The sequence below is a fragment of the Sphaerodactylus townsendi genome, linkage group LG06 (genome assembly GCF_021028975.2).
Source record: "Sphaerodactylus townsendi isolate TG3544 linkage group LG06, MPM_Stown_v2.3, whole genome shotgun sequence".
NCBI classification, from domain to species: Eukaryota; Metazoa; Chordata; class Lepidosauria; order Squamata; family Sphaerodactylidae; genus Sphaerodactylus; species Sphaerodactylus townsendi.
Window position 1 is genome coordinate 2672041 of NC_059430.1, and position 27855 is coordinate 2699895.

The following is a 27855-nucleotide window of genomic DNA, read 5'->3' on the forward strand; positions in this document are numbered from 1 at the left end:
AAGAAGAAGAAGAAGAAGAAGAAGAAGAAGAAGAAGAAGAGGAGGAGGAGGAGGAGGAGGAGGACGAGGAGGAGGAGGGGGAGGGGGAGGAGGGGGAGGAGAAGGAGAAAGAGAAGGAGGAGTAGAAGAAGGAGGAGGAGGAGAAGAAGGAGGAGGAGAAAGAGAAGGAGTAGTAGAAGAAGGAGGAGGAGGAGGAGGAGGAGGAGGAGGAGAAGGAGGAGAAGAAGAAGAAGAAGAAGAAGAAGAAGAAGAAGAAGAAGAAGAAGAAGAAGAAGAAGAAGAAGAAGAAGAAGAAGAAGAAGAAGAGGGGGAGGAGAAGGAGGAGAAGGAGAAGGAGAAGGAGAAGGAGAAGGAGAAGAAGAAGAGTTTGGATTTATATCCCCCCTTTCTCTCCTGCAGGAGACTCAAAGGGGCTGACAATCTCCTTGCCCTTCCCCCCTCACAACAAACACCCTGTGAGGTAGGTGGGGCTGAGAGAGCTCCGAGAAGCTGTGACTAGCCAAGGTCACCCAGCTGGCGTGTGTGGGAGTGCACAGGCTAATCTGAATTCCCCAGATAAGCCTCCACAGCTCAGGCGGCAGAGCGGGGAATCAAACCCGGTTCCTCCAGGAGGAGGAGGAGGAGGAGGAGAGTTGGATTTATATATATATGTCTCTCCTGTAAGGAGACTCCAAGGGGTATTACAATCTCCTTTCCCTCCCCCCCCCCCCAACAAACACCCTGTGAGGTGGGTGGGGCTGAGTGAACTCCGAAGAACTGTGACTAGCCCAAGGTCACCCAGCTGGCCTGTGCTGGAGTACACAAGCTTAACTGTTTCCCAGATAAGCCTCCACAGCTCAAGTGGCAGAGCGGGGAATCAAACCCGGTTCTCCAGATTAGAGTGAAGTCTTGCTCCACACTGGCCTTATGGAACACGGACTTCCTCTTTCTTCGGTCTGGATTTTCCAGAATTGCTTCTTGAACATATCTGAGCAGGTGGGTCGTTCTACGCTGCACACTGCTCTCGAGATCTGGCGCAGGAGAAACGGTGCCAACGCACATTACACAAACACAAGTCCAGCGCTGTCGTTTCCATTCTCTCCACCAAAGGCCGGCCCAAAGTCATGCTCCAGCATTAATCTGACAAGAGGACTTGCCTGCCCCCAACACCGCTGCAACTTGTGAGCAGCCAGTCACGGGCACGGCATTCTCAGCTTCAGGCAGACTAAGGTGGCAATCAGAAGTACGTCCGGTTTTATTCAATAGGGCAGTGATGGCGAACCTTTTTGAGACCAAGTGCCCAAATTGCAACCCAAAACCCACTTATTTATCGCAGTGCCAACACGGCAATTTAACCTGAATACTGAGGTTTTAGTTTAGAAAAAACGGGTGGCTCCAAGGCGCACGTTACTCCAGAGTAAACTTGGTGAAGCAACTGTGCAATGCTTTGAATAGGTGAATCACGACCCTAGGAGGGTTTACTCAGAAGCAAGGCCAGCCTAGATATGTGTGTGTGTGGGTGGGTGGGGGGTGATTTTCCGCTCCCCCTAGATGACGAACTCTGTGCGTGCGTGCCCACAGAGAGGGCTCTGAGTGCCACCTCTGCAAGCATGCCATAGGTTCGCCACCACTGCAATAGGGCTTACTCCCAGGAAAGTGCTCTTGTGATTGCAGCCCAAGTGAACAGAGCTGCCTCCCGGCTTCCCTTTTCTCCCCCGTCCCGGTGTAGTTTCCAGGCCCCCCTTCCTAGCTTAGGGGCAATCATCCTCGCTTGCCCCATGCCCTGAAGGGGGGCAGCTCTCCACAGATGCCTCATGAGAGCAGGTGTAACCCCCATGCTCAAAATGGGTTGACCCAGTAAGGGATGGAGACTCAAAGCAGCAAGAGGCTGCAGCAGAGCTCATGTAGTTTGGAGGAGACAAGGCTACCAGACTCGGACCTTGGTTGTATCGGCCCTTAAAACCTTGTTAAGGTAAACTGCAATATTGTTGGGAACTACTGGGAAGGGAGTTTATTTTTTTGCTATATTGTAAATGTTAGAATTTATTGTTTCAGGGTTTTTGTGGTTGTAATGGGTGAGAGTTCTCCTGGAAACCTTCATCATGTTGAATCCTGTTCATCAAGCCCTTAGAGTCTTCAGCCAACCCACTTGCAAAGAAGAATTGGACTTAGCAGTATCAGTAGACTGTAAATAGAAGGACTTGAAAATGCAACCTGAACAGGACCTTGAAGTGTGATGTTAAATGTTGGTGTTATATGTTATATGTTAAGAAAGTAAACCATTTTGTTTTTAAAATTTGTTGTTGCAAACTCATTCCAAGTTCTGCCCCACAGAACCCACAGATAGAGGTTACACAGGCAGCTGGGCCGTCCTCCTCCTCTGCTCTAATTCCTGACTTGGCTCCAGGGCCCTCGACTTCGGTAGTGATGCCTCTTCTGGATTCGCTGTCTTCTGTAGGCTTAGCTCTGGAGCCTCGACCAAAAAACAATGAACACAACCTGTTGCTGGTTGTTGCACCCCACCCCCCCAAAAAAAAACCTCAGGGGTCTCTCATGGCCCTGAGAAAGAGCTTCTGTCCTGTGATCTGGCCGCTGGCAATCTTACTTCAGATCCTTTCAGCAGCAGCTACGAACAGCACTGCCACCTATCCAAAGCAGACATCGGCCCTTTCCACGCAATCCATTTAAAACATTTTGAGGCAGGAAACGAAACATTTCCTCCGTGGAGTTCAGCATTGTTTTTACCCCCAAAAACATCTTATATCCAGACTCAAAACGTTTCGAACCCCCTTTTAAAATAATTCTCTGGCTGAAACGTTCTGAAAACATCTCCAGCTGCTGTGTGATCTGTCGGCTGTGTCTCCCGCGCTTCTCTGTTTCCCTGAATTCCTTCCTAAGCACCATTTTCTGAGCTCACTCAGGTCCCGTTTACCCTGTTTCCCCCAATATAAGACATCCCCTGAAAATAAGGCATAGTAGAGGTTTTGCTGTAGTGCGAAACATAAGGCATCCCCCGAAAGTAAGACATAGCAAAGTTTTTGTTTGGAAGCATGCCCGACGAACAGAACGCAGAAAAATAAGACATCCCCTGAAAATAAGACATGGCGCATCTTGGGGAGCAAAAATTAATATAAGACGCTGTCTTATATTTGGGGAAACACGGTATTTGCAGCATTCCTCGGTTTGTTCTTTTATTAGGGGGGGGGGCAAAATCTTCGAGGAGTTGAAAATGCAGCACAACACTGTGAAGTCTTGAAGCATCAATTCAACACAGAGCTCCAAAAAAAAAAAAGGGGTGGGGGACAAAAAATGGCAGCCATGAATTATTATGAGTTATAAGAGTTGGAAGAGTTATGCTGTATCTTTAAGAACTTTGTCAGAGAAATAAGGAAATGTAAATACAAATAGAAGTGTTTAGTTGTTTAATTATATGTCAGATCAATATATAAGATTGGACACAGCCAGAGTGCAACGTGTGTATTTTTGAGTTTATTTGGGCTAATGTTGACATTGCACTCTTAAAGAAAGTGGTGATAGCCATGAATTATTTCCAGGTGGGAAGTGCGGACAAAAGGGGAGGGGGGATCGACAAGGTTTTACAGATGTTTTAGGAGATTTGGGCAGAAAGGGCCACAAAGCAGCAGCCTCTATTCATCTGGTTTGGTCGGTTCTGTTGCTTTATATTCCTCGCCTCCCTTTGCAGGCTTCAGGCAGCTTCCAACGAATTGTTTACAAACACTTATCCAAACATAGTAATATGTTCCAAACAGAATAAACGATAACTACCAAACAATTCTCAATAAATATTTCAAATAAATTAAAAGTATTTTTTACACAAATACCAGATGGCACCAAAAATCCAAATTCACCAGGACTAATCAGCAGATCATACAGAATATCCAAAGGTGATCCATCAGAGATCAAGTGGAAGATCAAACGGAATGGAAGGCGGAGGCCAGAGACAGGAGCAGCCGCTGCCTCAGCCATCCGCCCGGTGGGACAGATCTGCCTTGCAAGCCTCTGGACCCCTGACGGGAGTCGAACCCTAACTGGAACTGGGCTCCAACAGCATCACCTCTAGGCCCTTTCCACACATGCAGAATAATGCACTTTCAATCCACTTTCAGAGCCCCTTGGGGATGGGGCGGTTTATAAATCGAAATAAATGAATGAATGAATGAATGAATGAATGAATGAATGAATGAATGAATGAATGAATGAATGAATGAATGAATGAATGAATGAATGAATGAATGAATGCACTTTGCGGCTGGATTTTACTGTGTGGAATAGCACGATCCACTTTCAAACAATTGTGAAAGTGGGTTGAAAGTGCATTATTCTGCATGTGCGGAAGGGGCCCTAGAGCAGTGGTGGCGAACCTATGGCACAGGTGCCAGAGGTGGCACTCAGAGCCCTCTCTGTGGGCATGCACAAACAGAGTCGCGCCCCCCCCCCCCCACATCTAGGCTAGCCTGGGCCGCTGGGCTCGATTATTAACATTAAACCTAAGACCTAGTTTTGGGGAAGCAATGTAGGTAACCTTGTTAAGCGCTGTTAAACCCCACTGATTTTCATGCGAAGAACTAAAGCATGATCCTTTACCTGGAAGTAAGTTCAGTTGCTGGCAATGGGGCTTGCTTCTGAGTAAAGATTCACCTGTTGGAAGAGTTGTGCGGTTGCTTCAAAGCAAAGCCACCAACAACCACCAAGCTTACTCCTGAGTAATGCACTCCTCGGAGCCAACCGTTTTTTCTAAACTAAAACCTCAGTATTCAGGTTAAATTGCCGTGTTGGCACTTTGCGATAAATAAGTGGGTTTGGGTTGCAATTTGGGCACTCGGTCTCGAAAAGGTTCGCCACCACTGCCCTAGAGGGAACTCTGCCCTCCAGAGCATTTAGGTTACCTATGCAACAGGTACTGGTTGGTTCAGTGAGTCTTTTTATGGCCTGCCAAGGTGGGGGCGCTATGCTCTCAGAAGGGACAGAAGAAAACAGGAGCTCTTGGGCCCCTTGCTGGCCAGGGCCCCCTTAAAAACAGACGCACCACTGCGAGAAACAAGCACTCCACATTACTTCCAAACCTGACGGCAAACCTCTGCTCAGAATCGGCTCATTGGCATTCACAAGCTATGCTGCCCTCAGCAAATCTGCAGATGGGCCGAAGTCCTGAAACGGCTTCCGAGGACGATGCCAGCGATTCAAGGAGACTTTTTTTAGCACGTTGGTTTTCTGGCAACTCCAGCCAATGCAGAAGCAGTTCTCTTGCCAAAAAAGGGAGCCCGATCCCTGTACACCAGGCTCTCTAAACAAGGGACCGCAAACAGGGACTTTAGGGGCTGGGAAGTCATCTAGACCACCACCACCCCCAGTTCTGCTCTGTTTGTGATGTGGGCCGTGTTTCGGACTAGGAAAGGCATATGGGCCGGGAAAGAACAAGAGAAGAGGTTTGGATTTACACCTCACTTTTCTGTGCCTTTTAAGGAATCTCCAGGCAGTTCACAAACTCCTTTCCCTTCATCTCCCCGTTACAGACACCTTGTGAGGTCAGTGAGGCTGAGAGAGTCCAGAGAGAACTGTGACTGTCCCAAGGTCACCCATCAGGCTTCAAGAGTACAAACAGGGGAAACAAACCCAGCTCACCAGTAATCCACCGCTCATGTGAACGAGTGGAGGATCAAACCCAGTTCTCCAATTTACAGCCCACCATTCATAACCACTACACCACGCTGATGAGAAGTGCAGGCAACCAGTGTAGCGAAAGACAGTCTGGCAGTTCTCCAGATAAAGCAGGGATTACAGTCTCATCCCCTGCCAGCATCATGCTGGCAGGGGATTATGGGGACTGTAGTCCATAACATCTGGAGGGCCATGAGTTTGGCACCTATGGGATAGGATTCAAACTGAGTGGGTTCTTCCAGATGTTCATGGACTACAATTCCCATCAGCCCCGCCACTTGGCCATGCCAGCAGGGGCTGATGGGAATTGTAGCCCATGAACATCTGGAGGGCCATAGTTTGAAGACCCCTGGGCTAGAGTGTCGGACTAGGCTCTGGGAGTCTCAGGTTTGAATCCCTTGGACCACCCTGTCAGCTTGACCTAACTTACAGTGGTTTGGTGGGAATAACGTCAAGAAGAGAATTATGGAGGCTGCTTTTGAGTCCATGCTGGGGGAAAAGGTGGGGCATAAATGAAATAAATAAATGTACTGTCGAAGGCTTTCATGGCCGGAATCACTGGGGTGCTGTGTGGTTTCCGGGCTGTGTGGCCGTGTTCTAGTAGCATTTTCTCCTGATGTTTCGTCTGCATCTGCGGCTGGTGTCTTCAGAAGATCTGATGGTAGTAGAGCAAGTGGAGCAGATATACCTGTGGAATGTCCAGGGTGGGAGAAAGAACCATTTGCGTGTTTTAACAAGTGTCAAGCTGCACTCTTTACACTCGTTAACCAATGCAAATGGTTCTTTCTCCCACCCTGGACATTCCACAGGTATATCTGCTCCACTTGCTCTACTACCATCAGACCCTCTGAAGATGCCAGCCACAGAGGCAGGCAAAACGTCAGGAGAAAATGCTACTAGAACACGGCCACACAGCCCGGAAACCACACAGCACCCCAGAAGTAAATAAACAAAGGTAAATACAAAGGTAAACAGGAACCACTTGCACAGGTCTAGATGCCCGCCCAGGAATCAGCGTCAATCCCAAGCAAAACGCTTATTGCACTGAGTACCTAACAGTTCAGAACTACCACCGATACAAAGAGATCCGCTGCTTCCTCAACACCGACACCTCTCTGAGCTTTGCTATGATGGACAGTTCATTCTCTTCTACTGAGCAAAGAAGCGCAGTCTCCTTAGCAGACGTTTCAGCCCAATTGAGCATTGAGCAAGAACAATCTCCGGCCACGTGAAACGGATGCTGGGGGAAAGGTGCTCACGGCAACATCGCCGACTTAAAATGTGAAGAGGAAACGGGCCAAAAGGCAGCTCTCACCTCCGACTGTGCAAACGTCCTTTGCCATTTGATCATGTAGATCACAGGTGTCAAACTCGCGCCCCTCCAGATGTTATGGACTACAGCTCCCATCATCCCCTGCCAGCATCATGCTGGCAGGGGATGATGGGAACTGTAGTCCATAACATCTGGAGGGCGTGAGTTTGACACCTATGGCAGTGGTGGCGAACCTTTGGCACTCCAGATGTTATGGACTACAATCCCCATCAGCCCCTGCCAATTGGCTCTCGCCTCCGGCTGTGCAAACATCCTTTGCCACTTGATCATGTAGATCACAGGTGTTAAACTCGCGGCCCTCCAGATGTTATGGACTACATTTCCCATCATCCCCTGCCAGCATCATGCTGGCAGGGGATGATGGGAACTGTAGTCCATAACATCTGGAGGGCCGCAAGTTTGACACCTGTGCTCCAGGCAGACGAGGAAAAGCACAGGTCAGAACAGCTGCTGAGTTGGGTTCCGCACAGCATCTGTATAACAGGTTGGGGCTGCAGTTGTTATAAAGGAACCTGTTTCCTTTTCCCCATCCATGTGTGTGCATGTTACCTGTCCAGGCAGCAACTGGAGTCCCAGGGAACAATCAGGGCTATTTTCCCGCCTTCACAAAGAAACACTTCTCTTTTTTAAAAAAAATTCCTACAACGCATGCATAGCTGCGCAGGCACACAGAAATGAGACCCTGCAGCCACGCCAATTGTCCCGCAATCTGATTGGCTGCACCTGCATAGCTGCGCACGTGCAACACACAAAAAAAGAAAAGAAAAAGGGATCTCCTTGCAACAGCCAATCTGTTGCTGCAGATGGAGTCATACTTGCTGCCATGGGGGGGAAACGTGCTTGGGGGACTTCGTACCCTCTCGTGTGCTCGGAGAATCTGCCCACGACCTCAGGGGTCTGCAACCTGCGGCTCTCCAGATGTTCGTGGACTACAATTCCCATCAGCCCCTGCCACCATGGCCAATGGCAGACCCCTGTGCTAGACAGTGGATGGCGCAGAACTTAAAAGTGAACGGGTGGAAGGGAAGGAAAGGAAGCATCTCCTGTCTGTCACGTTCATGCCGGAGCACCTCCAAACCGGGATTGTGCAAAAGGATCGCTGGTTTAACTATCTTAAAATATCCCGGGTTGTAGAGATTAAAACGGGGCGAAACTCATCTTGGGAACGGGAACGGTGCAAAGTCCCACCTTCCAAATAGTTTATATCACATCCTACACCCGTTACATTTGGCCTGTGTGGAATCCACCCAAGTTCCCCACTAGGAAACACTGCCACGAAAAGGGGGAAAGGAGGCACCCGCTCTCATGAAAGGGCCTGTCACAACTTTAGGTTTGCGTCCAATGAAAGGGCCTGTCACATCTTTAGGTTTGCGTCCAATGAAAGACGCTCTATTGCTAGTGATGCAGTCCAGAATCACATTGGCTTTATTGGCTGCCGCATCACGCGGCAGACTCATGTTCAGTTTGCGGTCTACCTTGTAGTACTGGAACTGTTTTAATGCTTTAACCTTGTGTGTAAGTCGCCCTTGGGGCAGACCCCAGCCGAAAGACACAGGTGTGCCAGCCTTACGCACAGGAGAGGAAGCTTGTACACTCTACCAAAACACATCAAAGGGACTTCACGCAGGTATTTGCTTACCTTGGTGTGTAACTTGGCAAACTGCTTGTCATCCAGCAGGCTCTGCGTATACACTCGCCTCTTGTACCGGAACTGGGAAATGAAAGACAAGAAGAAAGTATCACCACAGCCCCCTCAAGCCTAGCCCAGCCTCAGCCATCGACCACCCGTGCTTCCCGAATACTGATTTCCATCGCCCAGTGGTCTACAACCTGTGGGTCTCCAGATGTTCATGGACTACAATTCCCATCAGCCCCTGCCGGCATGGCCAATTGGCCATGCCGGCGGGGGCTGATGAGAATTGTAGTCCATGAGGAAGAGGAAGAGTTTGGATTTATATCCCCCTTTCTCTCCTGCAGGAGACTCGAAGGGGCTGACAATCTCCTTTCCCTTCCCCCCTCACAACAAACACCCTGTGAGGTAGGTGGGGCTGAGAGAGCTCGGAGAAGCTGTGACTAGCCCAAGGTCACCCAGCTGGCGTGTGTGGGAGTGCACAGGCTAATCTGAATTCCCCAGAGAAGCCTCCACAGCTCAGGCGGCAGAGCTGGGAATCAAACCCGGTTCCTCCAGATTAGATACACGAGCTCTTAACCTCCTATGGCCTTCTGTGCCACTCCTACGCCACTCCTACGCCACTGAACATCTGGAGAACTGCAGGTTGCAGACCCCTGCGCATCACCCCTCCATCAAGTGTGGCCAGCAAAGCCGCGATTCAGAAGCTCCGTGACATAACATCAAGCAGATGAAACATTCCATTAAAAGTGCATCTATATTTTCAACCATCAAATTCACCCCCTCCGGCTTCATCTTGACAGCCGGAACCAGCAACCAGGTGCTACGGCCCCCCAGGTGGGCCCGGACATATCCCAGGAGCAAGAGTTGATGTGCACAAGTCAGGGCCCCCCAAACACCTCTCCAGGTGCCCTTGAATGACCCAATGGGACAATATGATTCCAGAGGGCGGAAGTAGCAGCAACAGGATTGGCCCACCCATGAGGAGTCATCAGGCAATCGCAGCAGAGGTGGAGGGGCACCCAAGACAGGGCCATGGCTACCCCACTGCGTCCTGTGCCTGCTTCCCCTCTCCACAACCAGGCATGTACTTGCGCACGCTGGCACCTTCCCCTTCCTCAATTAGCTCCAGGGTGAATGGCTGTTTTGTGTCCGGGCCCCTCTTTTGTTGCCCTGCGCACCGGCTATATATCTGACCATCTGCCTACCCCCTCCCGCCCAGGGTTTGTCCACTGGGGTTTGATCCCAGACGCCTTTTATTATCATTCATTTTTAGTAGGTTACTGCCGCTATCGTTTTAATAGTTTTAAGGTTTTGTATTGTTTTAATTGGGGTTATTCGATTTGTTTTATTGTCTTGTTATTTGCTGTTGCACACCGCCCTGAGCCCTTCGGGGGGTAGGGCGGTTTATCAAATCGAATAAATAAATAAGATAAAATAAAGAGCTGCGTCAAACAGAAGCAAAGGATGGCCTTTCAAAATGAAGTGGAATGTTGAGAAGGAACAAGCCATTGCAGCTGCCCGGCCTTCGCCCCGGAGTTTGTAAAGGACTCCGCTGGGAACCTGGTCCTCTTCTGGCGAAACACATTGGAGTTTTCCCTGGAGATCTGCAAGGCAGTTTCCTTCAAAAAGGGCATTGTTGAGCTACACAAAGGACAGAAGAGGGCAACTAAAATGATTAGGGGACTGAAGGACTTTTCCTACAAGGAAAGTCTAGGACAGGGGTCTTCAAACTATGGGCTGTTTTAAAAACATGTTTCAGAAACAGGGTAAAGTTCCTTGTTTAAGGAAAGTCTCCTTCTTTTGATTTCTAGAAACAAAATGAAGTATTTGAAAGTATTAAGTATTTGACAGGCAGTCAATTAGAGGAGAAGTCGTTGTTTCTGTCGGCAGCAGACGATAGGACTTGCTAGAATGAGTTTAAATTATGGACAGAAAGAGACCAGCTGGAAATTAGGAACTTTTTTTTTACAGTAAGAGTTTTTAACAGTCACAGAGAAATTATTAATGCCCCGCCCCCGGAATGCCTGGCCACTCCCCCGTCGTGCCCCGCCCAGCCCCATTGGCGCTACGCCACTGCTTGAATCCCACCACCATGGGAACCTGTTACTAAAATATTTGGATCCCACCACTGGCATATTGGAAAAGGTGGCTTCCGTCTGTCAGGTTTCCCTAGACCTTTGTGCCACAGACTGGTCCTTCAGAACAGATTCTGGCTGGGAGTTTCATGTAGGAACTTTATTTCACTTATTCAATTAGGTTTATATACTGTCAATCCCTTTGCTGACACCCAACTTCCTGTCCTGAAATGGTGTGGAAGAGCTGCTGTTTCCCCCTGAAGGGGAAAGTTATGTGAGGCCACCGCGGGGGATCCCATGGAATTACACCTCCTCTCCAGGTGACCAAAACCAGCTCCCCTGGATGCTTTGGAGGGTAGACTCTATGGCAAACCCTGGTAGCTATTCATTTTTCTTAGTCTTTTTTTGTTTTTGCCTCTCAGGCAGAGGTGGGATCCAGCCGGTTCTCACAGGTTCCCGAGGGTAGGTGACTAATTATTTGTGTGTCCCGAGAGGGGGTTACTAATGGGTGATTTTGCCACGTGATTTTTTGCCTGAGTTACGCCCCTCCTCTCAGCAGCAGCGCACAGAACTGGAAGCAGTCTAGCAGGAGGTGCACTAGTGTGCGTGGCAGCCTGCGCCTGCGTGCATTCGTTTCCCGCCCAAGGGCCGGCGCAGCAGCTGCGTCCTTGCCACAGCCCCGCCCAGGAATGCCCCGCCCCCGTCGTGCCCCGCCCAGCCCCATTAGCGCTACGCCACAGTTTGAATCCCACCACTATGGGAACCTGTTACTAAAATTTTTGGATCCCACCACTGCTCTTAGGCCCAGATCTGGAGAAAGTGACCAACGGCCCTTTCATGGCCACAATCAGGTTGTTCTCCTTAGAAAAAAACAGGACAGTTTTCCCTGCAACCGGAAAACCAGCTCCCAGGAATGGCCTCTGACACCTGTGGGCCGACCTGTGGGCCACTGGGACCGACACAGACAGGAGTGAGTGAGGTGGGTCCCAAAACGCAGCAGATCATGCGCTTGCATACCTCCAGGTAAGGGACCGGCGTGTCCGGGTTCAGGGGGTATTCCCTCAGCAGCCGCTCCTCGTCCAGGAACTTGCCAGCCCTGCCATTGAAGGCCGGCTGGAAGAGGCCATAGTTCAACACATCCTTCAGGCTGTGGTTCAAGGTGCAGAGGATCTGTTGCTTGGAGACCCAGATGGGGACATCGGGATTCAGCCGCAAACACTTCTGCAAAGGAGAGGAAGACAGGCGTGAGCGCGTGGGGAGGTCTGACTTGCCGCCAACCCGAGAGCCAGGATGGTGCAGCAGTTAAGAGCAGGTAGATACTAATCTGGAGAACTGGGTTTCATTCCCCACTCCTCCACCTGAGCGGCAGAGGCTTATCTGGTGAGCCAGATGTATTTCCGCACTGCCACATTCCTGCTGGGTGACCTTGGGCTAGTCACAGTTCTCTCCGAACTCTCTCAGCCCCTCCTACCTCACAGGGTGTCGGGAGAGGAAGGGAAAGGAGCTGGTAAGCCCCTTTGAGTCTCCTTGCAGGAGAGAAAGGTGGGGTATAAATCCAAGCTCTTCTTTTTTCCCCTTCTGTCCCAAGGAGGTAGGTAAGGAGGGGTTCCTCGAGTTCAACACCCCCCCCCCATTACATGTCCCCAGGTTGGTCCTAGCTTCAACCTCAACTGAAATTGGCTCAGGGGCTAGCCTGGGAAATGCTGGGCAGGGGTGAGCCCGCCCCGAGCCCGCCCCCCCCCCCCCAAGCTGCCATTCCAAACAGACAACACAGATGAGATGGAACTGGAGGCTAACTCAGTCGGAGGGGGCTCCGGGGGCGAGGGGGGGGATCCAACTTCAGAATGACAGCGGGGCGTGGGGGGGACTTCCTCGCCTCTCCCACTCCCAGAAACCTAGCAGGAAACAGACTTTTTCAAAAACTGATCAGTGATGAGATTTAATAGGAAAGACCCAGGTTCGAATTCATGAGCAGCGAGAAAGTTCAGGCAGAGCCGTGAGCAAATCATTCCTAATCTCCCTTCGCTGGGCTGGTGGTCGTCTGCCAGCCAGGCGTAGGAGGTTAAGAGCTCGCGTATCTAATCTGGAGGAACCGGGTTTGATTCCCTGCTCTGCCGCCTGAGCTGTGGAGGCTTCTCTGGGGGATTCAGATTAGCCTGTGCACTCCCACACACGCCAGCTGGGTGACCTTGGGCTAGTCACAGCTTCTCGGAGCTCTCTCAGCCCCACCTACCTCACAGGGTGTTTGTTGTGAGGGGGGAAGGGCAAGGAGATTGTAAGCCCCTTTGAGTCTCCTGCAGGAGAGAAAGGGGGGATATAAATCCAAACTCTTCTTCTTATATTATTTATCAACATTATACCCTGCCGTTCTCCCCAAATAGAGACCCAAAGTAGCTTACATTACTCTCCTCTTTGCTGTTTTATCCTCCAACAACAACCTTTTGAGGTAGGTTAGGCCAAGAGTGTGTCACTCACAAGCCCAGATTCACCCAACTAGCATGGCTCAGAGGGGATTTGAAAACAGAGCTGTGCAAAAGATGGCTACAGGAGTCGGTTTAAAGACTGGCAACCCCAACAGATGTGGAGATAAAAATAAATCAGGGCACAACTCGGCTGTCTTGACCCTGGGAGTCAGAATGAAAGCCTCCCACCTGCGCAATTGTGCGCTCATTCAAGGCATGGAGCCTTCTTCCGCCTGACTGTCCCCACACACCACAGAGCGATCGTCTTCTCCAACCTCACAAGGGCTCAAAGCACAGATTCCCGGGGGGGGGGGGGGGGATCCGCTTTAGATTTCAGAAACGGGAGGTTGCCTGCAAGCCCCCAATGAATAAAGTGTCTTCAGTCTAGAAGGATTTCTGCAAGCGGCTGCCTGGCCCCCCGACCCACCCGTGGCCCACCCCAAAATGACAAACGAGCGGGAGAGAAATAGTAGATGTTGTTTCCTTTCTGATTTTGAGCAGTGACATCAAGAGAGAGGGGGAGAGGGAGAGAGAGAGAGAGCTGGCTGCTAGCAAACTGGAGACGGCAAAAAAAAAATGCTCTGCATTTAGAATAGAAATGAATATTACAACGGCTGGCGTGCCGACCGACCGAGGAACCGCTTCCAGAATACATCCAGCGCAAAACCTCCCCCTCCTGCTTCTCCGCAAGCAGCCAAAGCTACCCTTTGGTAGCCCAACGGAAAGGCACCAGACCTGGGGAGTTTTGGGGTGCCATATGCCACAGGGACCAGGCCTGTTGCAAAGGAGTGCTGCCTCACAGTTTTTGTGGCTGAAATCGGACAGAGGAGCAGGGGGCCCAGTTTGGCCATCCGCCTTGGCCATTCCACCCGCACAGCCGGGCCCCTGCGCTGATCTCCAGGGCCTCTTTCCACCCACTGGTTCTGTCAAAGGTCTCTCACCACATCTGTGCTGGAAAGAAAGCTTCCTTTCCCCATGATCGGGGGCGGGGGGGCGGGGGGGGCGGATGGCCTGCTCCCACTCGGCCTGGCTAGAGTTGCCAACTTTGGGCTGGGAAATTCCCAGAGGCTTTGGGTGTGAGGCCTGAAGAGAATGGGGATGGCCAAGTGGGAGACCTCCCTGCGTGCCGAGTACAATAACATTCGCCAAATTTGCCCAGGGAGGGCAGGGGTAAGAAGTGGTTAAGAGGAGTTTGTAAGCTGCTTTGAGTCTCTTTACAGGAAAGAAAAGCAGAGTATAAAGTCAAGCTCCTCCTCTTTTCTTCTTCTTCATCATCATCATCATCATCATCATCATCATCATCATCTCAGGCACCGGAAGATTTTGCAAACCTCAGCTGGGGCAACGGAGGCCCTGCTTGGCGGAGTGGGGGTTGGCAGGATGGCCAAAGACCCTTTCTGCAGACTCCCCCTGCAGCCCATTTTCCTTCTAGTCCTCCATCCTGGACCAAGAGTTGCTATCCCCTCTGTAAGACAGAAAGTCCACTAACTCTGCCCCCCTCCCCCCTGTATTTTTCTCTCCCTTTTGAACGGAGCCACTTGGCACACTACCTGTATTGCTTAATAAACCCTGCTCAAAGGAGAGCCATAATGCTCACCAGGTTTAATGTTATGCCTTCTGCCTTGTTACATGGCAGATTTAATAAGCAAGAAAAGGCTAAAAGATTGTGCCCATGTAACGATGGCTCAGTTGAATCTCTGGTCCACCAATTACTTCACTGTCTCAGATTCAAGGAAATCAGATCCAAGTATCTGAATCTCACTCCTTTACATTTACCCCATCTCCCCAGTTTAATTAGATTACACTACTTGTTGGACAGCCCTGATCCTTCTCTCTGTTTGATAGTGGCAGACTTTCTCCTGGAAATTACTAAACGCCAGTAGATTTCCTTCGACCTAACATTTATTTCCTGTAGTGTATATGCTTTTTAATCCGTTTTTTATTATTGTTCTACTGTTGTCTATGCCAATAAAGGCTTGCTTCTTCACTAACTCTGGCCTTGGAAGGGGGCGTTACTCCCAAAAGCCTTGAATTGCTAAGATATAAGTGAAATTCCTCCTCTGAAAGCTGCACTTCTCTCTCTCTCTCCCTCTCTCTCCTCCCCCCCCCTCAAAAACAACAACACACCTTGCAGCTCACACTCTCTTTCCCGAGGCTGCATAAACTGGGGCGCAGACGTCACCGTCACGACAGCTGAAGGCCACGGAGGGGCTGAGCCCCCCTCAAAGTCACCGCGAACGACAGCTTGACAGATTTGGGGCAGCAGAGCCAACTTCCCCACCCAGAGAGGGAGTCTGTGCCTGCAGAGCCAGGAGAGGCAGAGGAGCTCTCGAGCATGGAAGGACCGGGGCCCAGAACGCCCCTTTCTCATGGGGAGCTTTGGAAGAGGCTGCCTGCAGGGGAGACCAGGGCAGAGGGGCTTGCCCTCTTGCATGCCCAACATTTACAGATCTCCACCTGCCCTGCCCTGCCCATACGTAGCATCAGAGGTGAGATCCAGCAGGTTCTCACAGGTTCCCGAGAGTAGGTTACTAATTATTTGTGTGTGCCGAGAGGGGGTTTCTAATTAGTGATTTTGCCACGTGATTTTTGCCTTAGTGACGCCCCTCCTCTCAGCAGTAGCGCGCACAACTTGAAGCCGTCTAGCAGGAAGTGCACCCGGCGTCGCATGTGGCAGCCTAGCCATGGCGTTACGCGTCGTTTCCCTTGCCCAAGGACCGGCGCAGGTGGCTGCGTCCCTTGCCCACCACAGCTCCATGGAATGCCTCCCGCCTCCCAGGAATGCCCGGCCACGCCCACATCATTGTGCCCAATGTATTACATCCCCCATTGGCGATACGTTACAGTTTTAATCCCACCACCATGGGAACCTGTTCCTAAAATTTTTGGATCCCACCACTGCGTAGCATCCTCTTCCACGTGGTTCAAACGGTGGCCAGCACATGAATCCCAGTGGGTTAAACAAGCCATGCTGGGGTGGGGGTGGAGGGAGGGCAGAATTCAGAGTGGGTTAACATGGAAAGAAAGAAGTTTCTCTCTATTTCCACCATGATTGTCCTATTCTTAACACCATACTTCAAAGCAAGGAGACAGCAAAGCATCAAAGAGAAATAGCTTTAGAGGTCCGGCCTTTTTCTTTGGCTGGAGCTGCAATGACCAACACTGCTTTTCTCCCTTTCCTTGACCACACCGGATCCTGGGGGTGGACAAACCCCCCTGGCCCCAATGAAAAGAACAGAGCTGCCCAAACACCAACACCATCGCTTCTGAACTCGGAAGCAGGAGTCCAGGCCGGCCCCCTCTGCAGCCCTGCAGCTGCTAGCAAGCCCAGAAGATGAGAGAGAATCACGCAGCCAGCCCCTCCCTCCAGAACTCATCCTGGCATGCAATGAGAGAGCAGCAGTGAGGCAGGGGAAGGCTGTCCCCCCCCCCCAGCAGTCTCTTGCTGGCCCCCAAGGAACTGTGGCTGCCCACCTACGCTGAGAAGTCTCAGCCTCTGTGCCACTCAAGGAGGGTGTTCATTCAAAGCCTGGGGGCTTCTTTCAATGGCTTCCTCCTGGGGAGAAGGGGAGGGTCTGCACAGCTTGGGGGGGCAAGAGACGTGTGACTCCCTCCCCAGAAGGATTTGTCGGCTTGTTGCAAAGAGAACTCAACCTTCACACATGAACACACACCAAACAGTCACAGCAGCACAGATCCGACTCCCGGAGCTGCTGCTGAAAGCGGGGAACGGTGCATCCCGGGGCCAAACCCAGAGGTGGGATCCAGCAGGTTCTCACAGGTTCCCGAGAGGAGGTTACTCATTATTTGTGTGTGCCGAGAGGGGGTGACTAATGGGTGATTTTGCCACGTGATTTTTGCCTTAGTGACGCCCCTCCTCTCAGCAGTAGCGCGCAGAACTGGAAGCAGTCTAGCAGGAGGTGCACCGGCATGCGTGGCAGCCTGCGCCTGCGTGCATTTGTTTCCCGCCCAAGGACCAGCGCAGCGGCTGCGTCCTTGCCACAGCCCTGCCCAGGAATGCCCCGCCCATGAAATGCCCAGCCACGCCCCGTCGTGCCCCGCCCAGCCCCATTGGCACTACACCACAGTTTGAATCCCACCACCATGGGAACCTGTTACTAAAATTTTTGGATCCCACCACTGGCCAAACCCCAGACTCCAAAATATACCAAGGAGGAGTTAGAAAGGGAGGCTATTGTGGGGGTTCGCTTAAGATGGGGCTGGCAAAGGCGAGGCAGAGGCCGGGCAGCCGAGCGCAAGTGGATCTAGACCAGACGTGCCTCACGGAAATGAACAAAGGGGCGCTAGGAAAGGTTTCTTTCACGAGCATCTCAAATTGACCCACAACTGCTGACCCCTAATTCTCAGCACGTCTAACGTTTCGGCCCTGAGGTTGCCTCTGCTGAGACCCGCATCTTCCTTGCCTGGGCCCCCAGGCTGCTGAGTGGTCGGGGCCACGGAGCCACTGTGCGGCAGGCCGCTGGCCACGCTTCCTCCGGCCGCCTGTTGCAAAAGTATCGTTGCCAGCCAGTCAGACACTGCATACAGTAAAGACCTAGCAGTGGTGGCAAACGTTTGGCACTCCAGATGTTATGGACTACAATTCCCATCAGCCCCTGCCAGCACGGCCAATTGACCATGCTGGCAGGGGCTGATGGGAATTGTAGTTCATAACATCTGGACGATGCCAAACGATGTCTACTCCACAGAACCCTAGAAAGGCCGAACTGCATCGCAGGAACTTCCATGTACAGAGGCAAGTCTACCTCCGAGGCTTTCTTGGCTAGCCAGAAACCCTCGCAGGTGCTTTTGGCTGTCCAGGAGATGAAACTAACCTTGGGCCTGGGTCCCATAGAGCCCCTTTCAAGAGAACTCGCCTCTTTGCCCCTCCTTTCCCCGTCCAGCCCTTCCTCTGGGGGAGAGAATTTTAACAAACAATATTTGTATGTTTTGTCGTTTTGTTGTTTCGTTTTGCCAGCCGCCTCAGGCAGGTCTCATGGAGAGGAGCCATAAAAACGTACAAAATAAATACAAAATGAAACGTTCCGCCATTCTTCCACCCGCTTCCGTGCAAACGGAGAAGCCACCTCTGCTGCCACACGAACAAACACACACAAAGGCCACACTGTCTCCTTAGACTGCCAACGCGTCTCAGGTCCCTCGTCATTTCTGACTTGATCCTTCTCACTGGAGAGGGCTGGGACTGAACCGGGGACGTTCTGCATGCCAGGCAGACCCTTTGCCATTGAGCCACGGCCGCTGTCCCACAAGGAGACGCTGCAGCACCGCCAGGAGGGCGGCTGGGAGCTCAGCTTGTTTCCAGATGCGGCAAACAGGTGGAGAGAAAGAGGCAGGAGCAGCAGTGGCGTAGGAGGGGAGGAGCTCGTGTCTCTAATCTGGAGGAACCGGGTTTGATTCCCCGCTCTGCCGCCTGAGCTGGGGAGGCTGATCTGGGGAATTAGCCTGGGCACTCCCACACACGCCAGCTGGGTGACCTTGGGCTAGTCACAGCTTCTTGGAGCTCTCTCAGCCCCACCTACCTCACAGGGTGTTTGTTGTGAGGGGGGAAGGGCAAGGAGATTGTAAGCCCCTTTCCTGCAGGAGAGAAAGGGGGGATATAAATCCAAGCTCCTCCTCCTCCTCCTCCTCCTCCTCCTCCTCCTCCTCCTCCTCCTCCTCTTCTTCTTCTTCTTCTTCTTCTTCTTCCTCTTCTTCTTCTTCCTCTTCTTCTTGCTGCCTCCGTCTGCAGGACTGAGCATCTTATGGGGACGCTCCAAGCTCCGGGAAGAACAGGGCCCGGGGCTCAGCAACGGAGCACAAAGACATCACCAGAGCATGGGCTGTGCGGGGGGGGGGGGTCTGCTGCCCAGCTGAGCCCCCCAGGAAAACTAGAATTCCCCAAACCCCTGTGAAATTTCCAGAGGGGGAAACCATCTCTTTCCACTTCAGCCCCTCGGGGCAGCTCTCAAAAGCACAGCGGTGGGAGCAGGAGAAAGAGCTAGTGCGGGGGGGGGGGCGCGCCCACTGGCCAAAGTCCCTCCAAAGGTGGCCTTGGGAGAGCGGCAGACGAAGGCCTGGCAGCATCTCTGCTCCTGCATGCAGAACAGCTTCCAAGATTATCCCTGGACACTGGCCAAAGCAGCATCCAGGGAAATTCAGCAAAGGCAGCAGAGGTTAGGCAGGAGACAGAGCGCAGAAGAGGCCGGCTGGCGCGCGCTCTCTCTCTCCTGGAACAGCCTCCTCCTCCTCCTCCTCCCCCTCCACACTCTTGGCTTGCCGTGCTCCTGAATGCAACAGCCACCCCCCAACCCTGGCTCCTCCGGCTCTCTACCAAACCCTCAAGAAGCCAAAGGTGTCCAGCTTTCCCCGCCCTGATGCTTGAGAGCGCCTGCACCAGCCCCTGCAGAGGAGCCAGACAGAGGCCCTCCGACAGCTCCAGTGGGGATTACTGGCTCTCTCAGCGGTTGGGCTCGGAACGAAGAGGGTGTTTGGGCCAGCATGTTGCTACTGGACAGACAGGGAGAAGGCCGGCCGGCCAGGGCAAACCCTCTCTCTCGGCCTCTGGGCTGGTCTCCATGAGTGAGCAGAAACCTGGCAGCGTTTTCGACCCCCAGCTGCCCGGCACCAGCCTGACTCGCCACCAAAAAAGAGCTACCAACTTCAGCCAGGGACATTCCTGAGGCGGAAGGGCAGGGCTTGTGGAGGGGAGAATTTGGAGAGCAATCTTGCCTACAGTCTATGGTAGGGGTGTCCAACTCTGGGGGCCCAGATGTTCATGGACTACGACTCCCATCAGCCCCTGCCAGCATGGCCAATTAGCCATGCTGGCAGAGGCTGATGGGAATCGTAGTCCATGAACATCTGGGGCCTCAGTTGGACACCCCTGGTCTACGGTATATCACCGAGTCCAGTGGTGGGATTCAGCCGGTTCGCACCACTTCGGTTGTTAAAATGGTGCGTGTAAACAACCAGTTGTTAAATTATTTGAATCCCACCACTGACCGAGTCCACTTTCCAAAACTGCGCTTTCCTCCAGGAGAGCAGATCCCTGTCACCTGGAGATCAGTTAAAACTCCAAGGCAACTCCAGGTACCCCCTTGAGATTGGTAACCATACTGTCATGTCAGCCTGCATCCCGTGTCCACCTCTTCAGCATTATGGAGCAGCAGTGGCGTAGGAGGTTAAGAGCTCGTGTATCTAATCTGGAGGGACCGGGTTTGATTCCCCGCTCTGCTGCCTGAGCTGTGGAGGCTTATCTGGGGAATTCAGATTAGCCTGTGCACTCCCACACACACCAGCTGAGTGACCTTGGGCTAGCCACAGCTTCTCGGAGCTCTCTCAGCCCCACCCACCTCACAGGGTGTGTGTTGTGAGTGGGGAAGTGCAAGGAGATTGTAAGCCCCTTTGAGTCTCCTACAGGAGAGAAAGGGGGGATATAAATCCAAACTCTTCTTCTTCTTCTTCTAAAGCCCAGGAAAATGGATGAGACCGATGGACGACACCAAGGCAGGGCTCGGTCTTGAGGAAGTGTGGAGGAGTGGGCAGTGCTGGGAGCCCTTCTTCTTCTTCTTCTTCTTCTTCTTCTTCTTCTTCTTCTTCTTCTTCTTCTTCTTCTTCTTCTTCTTCTTCTTCTTCTTCTTCTTCTTCTTCTTCTTCTTCTTCTTCTTCTTCTTCTTCTTCTTCTTCTTCTTCTTCTTCTTCTTCTTCTTCTTCTTCTTCTTCTTCTTCTTCTTCTTCTTCTTCTTCTTCTTCTTCTTCTTCTTCTTCTTCAACACCCCTCAAAGTCCAACAAAGAATGTTTGTTGCTCCAGATCAATTAAACCGACGGATCACTTGGGAGGATAGTTCCTAATTCCAAGAAGGAAGCTGAGGTTCCGAGGGGAAAGGGACGGGACCCCTCCTGCCCTCCGCGGCGCCTGGTTCAGGGCATACTGACCCTGCGATTATCTTTACTGCACTGCAGGGGGAAATAAGTGCCGCCTTAAAGGGAAAGATATTGAAATTCTGGCATCAAAGCGTGCAAGAAAGTACCGGAGGCCTTTTTTTTTCTAATATATTCAGGGGGAGACGGAGAATTAGGATCATTAATACATGAGGCGGGAGGTGGAATTAATGCTGAATCGAAGGAACGCGGGCTGCTGAGCCGCATCTTTAAAGGCGGCCCTTTTAACAAGCTCGCAACAGGAGTGGGGAAAGGGGGGGGGGCGGGCTGATTACAGAACTCTGGCAAAACATCCTTTAAATTAAGGCCCTATTTCCGCGAAGCAATTAAGCTGCTGCTCTTGGTCTCCCTGGAATTCGAAACTGCTCCATCCAGATACTTGGAAACAACCGCCGTCCACAGAGGCCCCCGCTGCGGAGACCCCCCCCCCCGGCCATCCCAGCACCGGCTCTGTCCAAAGAGAGCAGGGACGGCTCGCAAAGGCCCAAGGGTGCCTGTCGGCAGAACCAGAACTGGACCAACAGCAACAAAACCACTTGTGGGCAGGGGGTGGGGGTGCTGCAGCCTACTGTGTGGAGAGGTTCCCTAGTAAGGTGCAGGGTTGCCAACTTCGCTTTGGGATCTCCCTGGAGGTTTTAAAGTAGACCCTGGGGAAGGGAGGGGCTCAGCAGGACTGTGATGTCTTGGAGTGTCGCCTTCGGAAGCTGACATTTCATAAGAACATAAGAACATAAGAACATAAGAACGAGCCTGCTGGATCAGACCAGAGTCCATCTAGTCCAGCACTCTGCTACTCGCAGTGGCCCACCAGGTGCCTTTGGGAGCTCACAGGCAGGAGGTGAAAGCAATGGCCTTAAGAACATAAGAACAAGCCAGCTGGATCAGACCAGAGTCCATCTAGTCCAGCTCTCTGCTACTCGCAGTGGCCCACCAGGTGCCTTTGGGAGCTCACATGTAGGATGTGAAAGCAATGGCCTTCTGCGGCTGTTGCTCCCGAGCACCTGGACTGTTAAGGCATTTGCAATCTGAGATCAAGGAGGATCAAGATTGGTAGCCATAAATTGACTTCTCCTCCATAAATCTGTCCAAGCCCCTTTTAAAGCTATCCAGGTTAGTGGCCATCACCACCTCCTGTGGCAGCATATTCCAAACACCAATCACACGTTGCGTGAAGAAGTGTTTCCTTTTATTAGTTCTAATTCTTCCCCAGCATTTTCAATGAATGCCCTCTGGTTCTAGTATTGTGAGAAAGAGAGAAAAATTTCTCTCTGTCAACATTTTCTACCCCATGCATAATTTTATAGACTTCAATCATATCCCCCCTCAGACGTCTCCTCTCCAAACTAAAGAGTCCCAAACGCTGCAGCCTTTCCTCATAAGGAAGGTGCTCCAGTCCCTCAATCATCCTCATTGCCCTTCTCTGCACTTTTTCTATCTCTTCAATATCCTTTTTTGAGATGTGGTGACCAGAACTGAACACAGTACTCCAAGTGTGGTCGCACCATATAAGGGCATGACAATCTTTGCAGTTTTATTATCAATTCCTTTCCTGATTATCCCCAGCATAGAGTTTGCCTTTTTCACAGCTGCCATACATTGAGTTGACATTCCCATGGAACTATCAACTAAGACGCCCAAATCCCTTTCCTGGTCTGTGACTGATAGCACTGACCCCTGTAGAGTGTATGTGAAGTTTGGATTTTTTTGCCCCTATGTGCATCACTTTGCATTTTGCTACATTGAACTGCATTTGCCATTTCTTAGCCCTCACCTAATTTATCAAGGTCCGCTTGGAACTCTTCGCAATCCTTTGCGGTTCTCACCACCCTACATAATTTGGTATCATCTGCAAACTTGGCCACCACGCTACCCACCCCTACTTCCAGGTCATTTATGAATAGGTTAAAGAGCACTGGGCCCAATACGGATCCTTGGGGTACACCACTCCCCACATCTCTCCATTGTGAGAATTTCCCATTTACACCCACTCTTTGCTTCCTGTTTCTCAACCAGTTTTTAATCCATAGGAGGACTTCCCCTCTTATTCCTTCATTGCTGAGTTTTCTCAATAGTCTCTGGTGAGGAACTTTGTCAAAAGCCTTTTGGAAATCCAAGTAGACAATGTCCACTGGTTCCCCCTTATCCACATGCCTGTTTACATCCTCAAAGAACTCTAGTAAGTTTGTAAGACAGGATTTGCCTCTGCAAAAGCCATGCTGACTCTTCCTCAGCAGGTTTTGCTTTTGTACATGTTTTATAATTTTATCTTTAATGATAGATTCTACTAATTTACCAGGAACAGATGTCAAACTGACTGGCCTGTAATTTCCCGGGTCCCCCCTAGACCCTTTCTTAAAGATTGGTGTGACATTGGCCATCTTCCAGTCTTCAGGGATGGAGCCTGATTTCAAGGATAAGTTGCATATTAAAGTGAGAACATCAGCAATTTCATGCTTGAGCTCTTTAAGAACTCTTGGGTGAATGCAATCTGGGCCAGGGGATTTGGTAGCATTTAGTTTATCAATGGCTGCCAGAACTTCTTCCTTGTCTACCACTATCTTCGTTAGTTCCTCCGATTCGCCTCCTAAGAAGCTTGGTTCAGGTGCAGGAATTTTCCTCACCTCCTCTTGGGTGAAGACAGATGCAAAGGCTTCATTCAGCTTTTCTGCAATCTCCCTGTCATCTTTTAGCACACCCTTTGTTCCTTTGTCATCTAACGGGCCTACCGCTTCCCTTGCTGGCTTCCTGCTTTTGATGTACTTGAAGAACTGTTTGTTGCTGGTTTTGATGTTCACAGCCATGCGTTCCTCATAATCCTTTTGCCTCCCTTACAGCTAACTTGCTTCTCTTTTGCCACCATTTGTGTTCTCTCTGGTATTCTTTATCAGTTAAGTTGGACTTCCATTTTCTTTTAGAAATTTTTCCCTAATAATTTCCTCAACGTCCCTTGTTAACCATGGTGGCTTTCTTTTGGACTGGGCGCTGCCTTTCCTAACCTGTGGAACACATTCCAGTTGAGCTTTTAAGACTGTGTTTTAAATAACCTCAAGCATCTTGGACATTTTTGACTCTCTTGATTTTCCCTTTCAACTTCCTGCGCACTATCCCCCTCATCTTTGAGAAATTTCCCTTTCTGAAGGCGAATGTAACTACATTAGTAGTTGTCACTTGTTTGCATGCAGAGATACTGAATCTGACAGCATTGTGGTCGCTGTTCCCTATCGGCTCAACAACACTGACTTCCCGCACCAGGTCCTGGGTCCCACATAGAATTAGATCTAGGATCACATCTCCCCTGGTTGGTTCTACAACCATCTGCTCTAAGCCACAGTCATTTAGCATATCCAGGAATGTTCTCTCCTTACTATGACCTGAACATGCATTTTTCCAGTTTATATGGGGATAGTTAAAATCGCCCATTACCACGACATTTTTGCTTTTGTTGGCCTCTCTAATTTCTTTTTCCATCTCAGAATCCTCTTGTGCGCTTTGGTCAGGGGGACGATAATATATTCCTAATGTTAAACTATGCTTCACCCCCATGATGATCTCTAGGCCCCACCTGTAGGTTGGGAACCCTGGGACGCAACTGAGTCACCTGGAGTCCATAGAGATAGAGCAGGATAAACTAAGCTTTAAACTAAGAAACGGATAGCAACGAAGATAGAAACGAATAAACTAAGAAACGAATAGTTTGGAGAGGAGACATCTGAGGGGAGATATGATGGAAGTCTATAAAATTATGCATGGGGTAGAAAATGTTGACAGAGAGAAATTTTTCTCTTTTTCTCACAATACTAGAACCAGGGGGCATCCATTGAAAATGCTGGGGGGAAGAATTAGGACTAATAAAAGGAAACACTTCTTCACGCAACGTGTGATTGGTGTTTGGAATATGCTGCCACAGGAGGTGGTGATGGCCACTCACCTGGATAGCTTTAAAAAGGATTTGGACAGATTTTTGTAGGAGAAGTCGATCTATGGCTCCCAATCTTGATCCTCCTTGATCTGAGATTGCAAATGCCTTAGCAGACCAGGTGCTCAGGAGCAGCAGCCGCAGAAGGCCATTGCTTTCACCTCCTGCACGTGAGCTCCCAAAGGCACCTGGTGGGCCACTGCGAGTAGCAGAGTGCTGGACTAGATGGACTCTGGTCTGATCCAGCAGGCTTGTTCTTATGTTCTTAGCAAAAGCAGAGGCCTTCCTCAGAACAAGGGGGTTGGATGGAAACACAGCTGTGCGAATGAAGCAACTTTGGAGTTTATTGGGGTGGGGGGAGCCAGAATTTAAGCATGCCAGAACATTTGAGTCACGCACGCACGCACGCACGCACGCACGCACGCACGCACGCACGCACTCTCTCTCTCTCTCTCTCTCTCTCTCTCTCTCTCTCTCTCTCTCTCTCTCTCTTTTAATAGAATCACAAAATGCAGGACCAGAGGATGGGTGAGAGCAGATGTGAATTGACAGTCTGGATCTCAATAAAGCACCTCCAGCATTGGCCCTGGGCCCCTTGCTTGCAAAATTAAATTGGCTATGGGGCTGTCATCCTAGCAATCAGAAAGCCAAAGTGGCCCCCAGATTCCAGTGCTGAGCACCACGGCCTGGACCCAAGCAGGAGAAGAAGAATTTGGATTTATATCCCCCTTTCTCTCCTGCAGGAGACTCAAAGGGGCTTACAATCTCCTTGCCCTTCCCCCCTCACAACAAACACCCTGTGAGGTAGGTGGGGCTGAGAGAGCTCCGAGAAGGTGTGACTAGCCCAAGGTCACCCAGCTGGCGTGTGCTGGACTGCACAGGCTAATCTGAATTCCCCAGATTAGCCTCCACAGCTCAGGCGGCAGAGCTGGGAATCAAACCCGGTTCCTCCAGATCAGAATGCACCTGCTCTTAACCACTAGGCCACTGGGTAGGGAGGGACTCCAAGGTGGACAGGCTGCCTCTTGGCAGGGCACGGGCAGATACCCCGAGGATGCCTGGTCTCCTCTCAAATGGCAGGAGGTTCCCCCTCAACCCCTCTTTTCAGGAGTAATCCCCCCCACACACAGAGCAGCCCAGCCCATAATAAGCACAGGCAGGCAGCAAGGTTGCCACCCTCCAGATGGGGCCAGGAGGTCTTCCCAGACGACAGGAGAAAAGGGCTGCTTTGGAGGACACATATTTATCCCCTGCGGAGCTCCTTCCCTGGGCACAGTCCCCAAATCTCCAAGAATTTTCCTCGCCAGAGTTGGCATCCCGAGGCACTTGGCAGAGAAGGAGTTTGCCAGCCGCAAGAGGTGCCCGTTTGCAAGCTGCCAGCCCGCCAGCCCGCCAGGGATTTGATTGATGAATGTGCTTGTCCTGTTCAAGGGACCTTGGACAGATCACATTCAAAACCACCGTGGAGAGAGAGCCGCTAGAACAGGAAAATGCTGCCGAGTGCAGCGTTTGGTCCCCTCCCACGCTCCATCCTGGTCCTTCACATTCCGCTCAATTCCGACCTTCTGATGCTTCCAGCTCCGGCTTTGGAAAACCACTGCAAGAATGCTCTCAAACACACCTCCTGCGACTGCCAGATCTGGGTTGGGAAACATCTCTACATTTTGGGGGGTGGATCTTGGGAACAGTGGGATTGGGGGGGGGGGGAGTTCAGCAGGGTAGGGCACCTTAGAGCCCACCCTCCAAAGCAGCCATTTCCTCCAGAAGACCTGATCTTTGTTGCCTGTAACAGTGGGAGCTCTCCAAATACCACCCGGTGAGCAAACCTAAAAGCCCCGACAGGCTTTCTGTACTCTGCATAATGGCGTGGAAGGTGAGCTGGGCCACAGGCCGGCCAGAAGTGTGAACAGCACAGAAGTGTGAACAGCAGTGGCGTAGGAGGTTAAGAGCTCATGTATCTAATCTGGAGGAACTGGGTTTGATTCCCAGCTCTGCTGCCTGAGCTGCGGAGGCTTATCTGGGGAATTCAGATTAGTCTGGGCACTCCCACACACACCAGCTGGGTGACCTTGGGCTAGTCACAGTTCTTCAGAGCTCTCTCAGCCCCACCTACCTCACAGGGTGTTTGTTGTGAGGGGGGAAGGGCAAGGAGATTGTCAGCCCCTTTGAGTCTCCTGCAGGAGAGAAAGGGGGGATATAAATCCAAACGCTTCTTCTTCTTCTCTTCCTTGGGACTCTGATGGGCACAGAGGGCCAACTGGGTTGAACTGGGAGATCCGGAACATAAAAGCCAGGTGACCCCTCCCCTGCGATGCCTCTCCTCCAAATCTCCAAGCTCACGATGTTCAGGGTGAGCCACCCCTTTGCATGCCAATTGCTGGGAACACCGTCAAATAGACCCATTTTCAGTCCAAGTCTGACTTTCCAGATCAAGGTAGGATGTGAAGTCAAAAATGGGAAGTCGTTTTGAAGGCTGCTGCTTAGGGTAGCCGGATGCAGAGTGGAGCGGGCCCGGCATGCCAATTTCTCCCATTGCTCCCATTCTGCAGTCGCTCTGTGGACTACCTATTAGTCACTGGTTCCAGTTCAAGGTATTGGCTATCACTTACAAGGCCCTTCCTAGCCTTTGGACCCTCCATTGCCAAGACTGCCTCTCCTCTTTGTTTTATTTATACGGCCAAAAGCCAGCAAGGAAAAGAAAGAACAGAAAGAACATCTATATCAGTGGTGGCGAACCTTTGGCACGGATGCCAGAGGTGGCACTCAGAGCCCTCTCTGTGGGCACGCGCAAATAGAGTGTGCCCTCCCACACACACATCTAGGCTGGCCTGGGCCG

General features: G+C 51.2%; 1 protein-coding gene across 1 annotated transcript in view; it reads right to left on the bottom strand.

Annotated features, from left to right (window-relative positions):
* The window catches only part of LOC125434606, a 100098-nt gene that overhangs the window by 1744 nt on the left and 70499 nt on the right, over positions 1 to 27855 (bottom strand). Inside the window, exons 2-3 of the mRNA XM_048500139.1 lie at positions 11717 to 11920; positions 8562 to 8702 (exon numbers count right to left, since the gene is read on the bottom strand). Coding sequence (XP_048356096.1) covers positions 8562 to 8702; positions 11717 to 11920 — 345 coding nt within the window. The remainder of the gene's footprint in view (positions 1 to 8561; positions 8703 to 11716; positions 11921 to 27855) is intronic.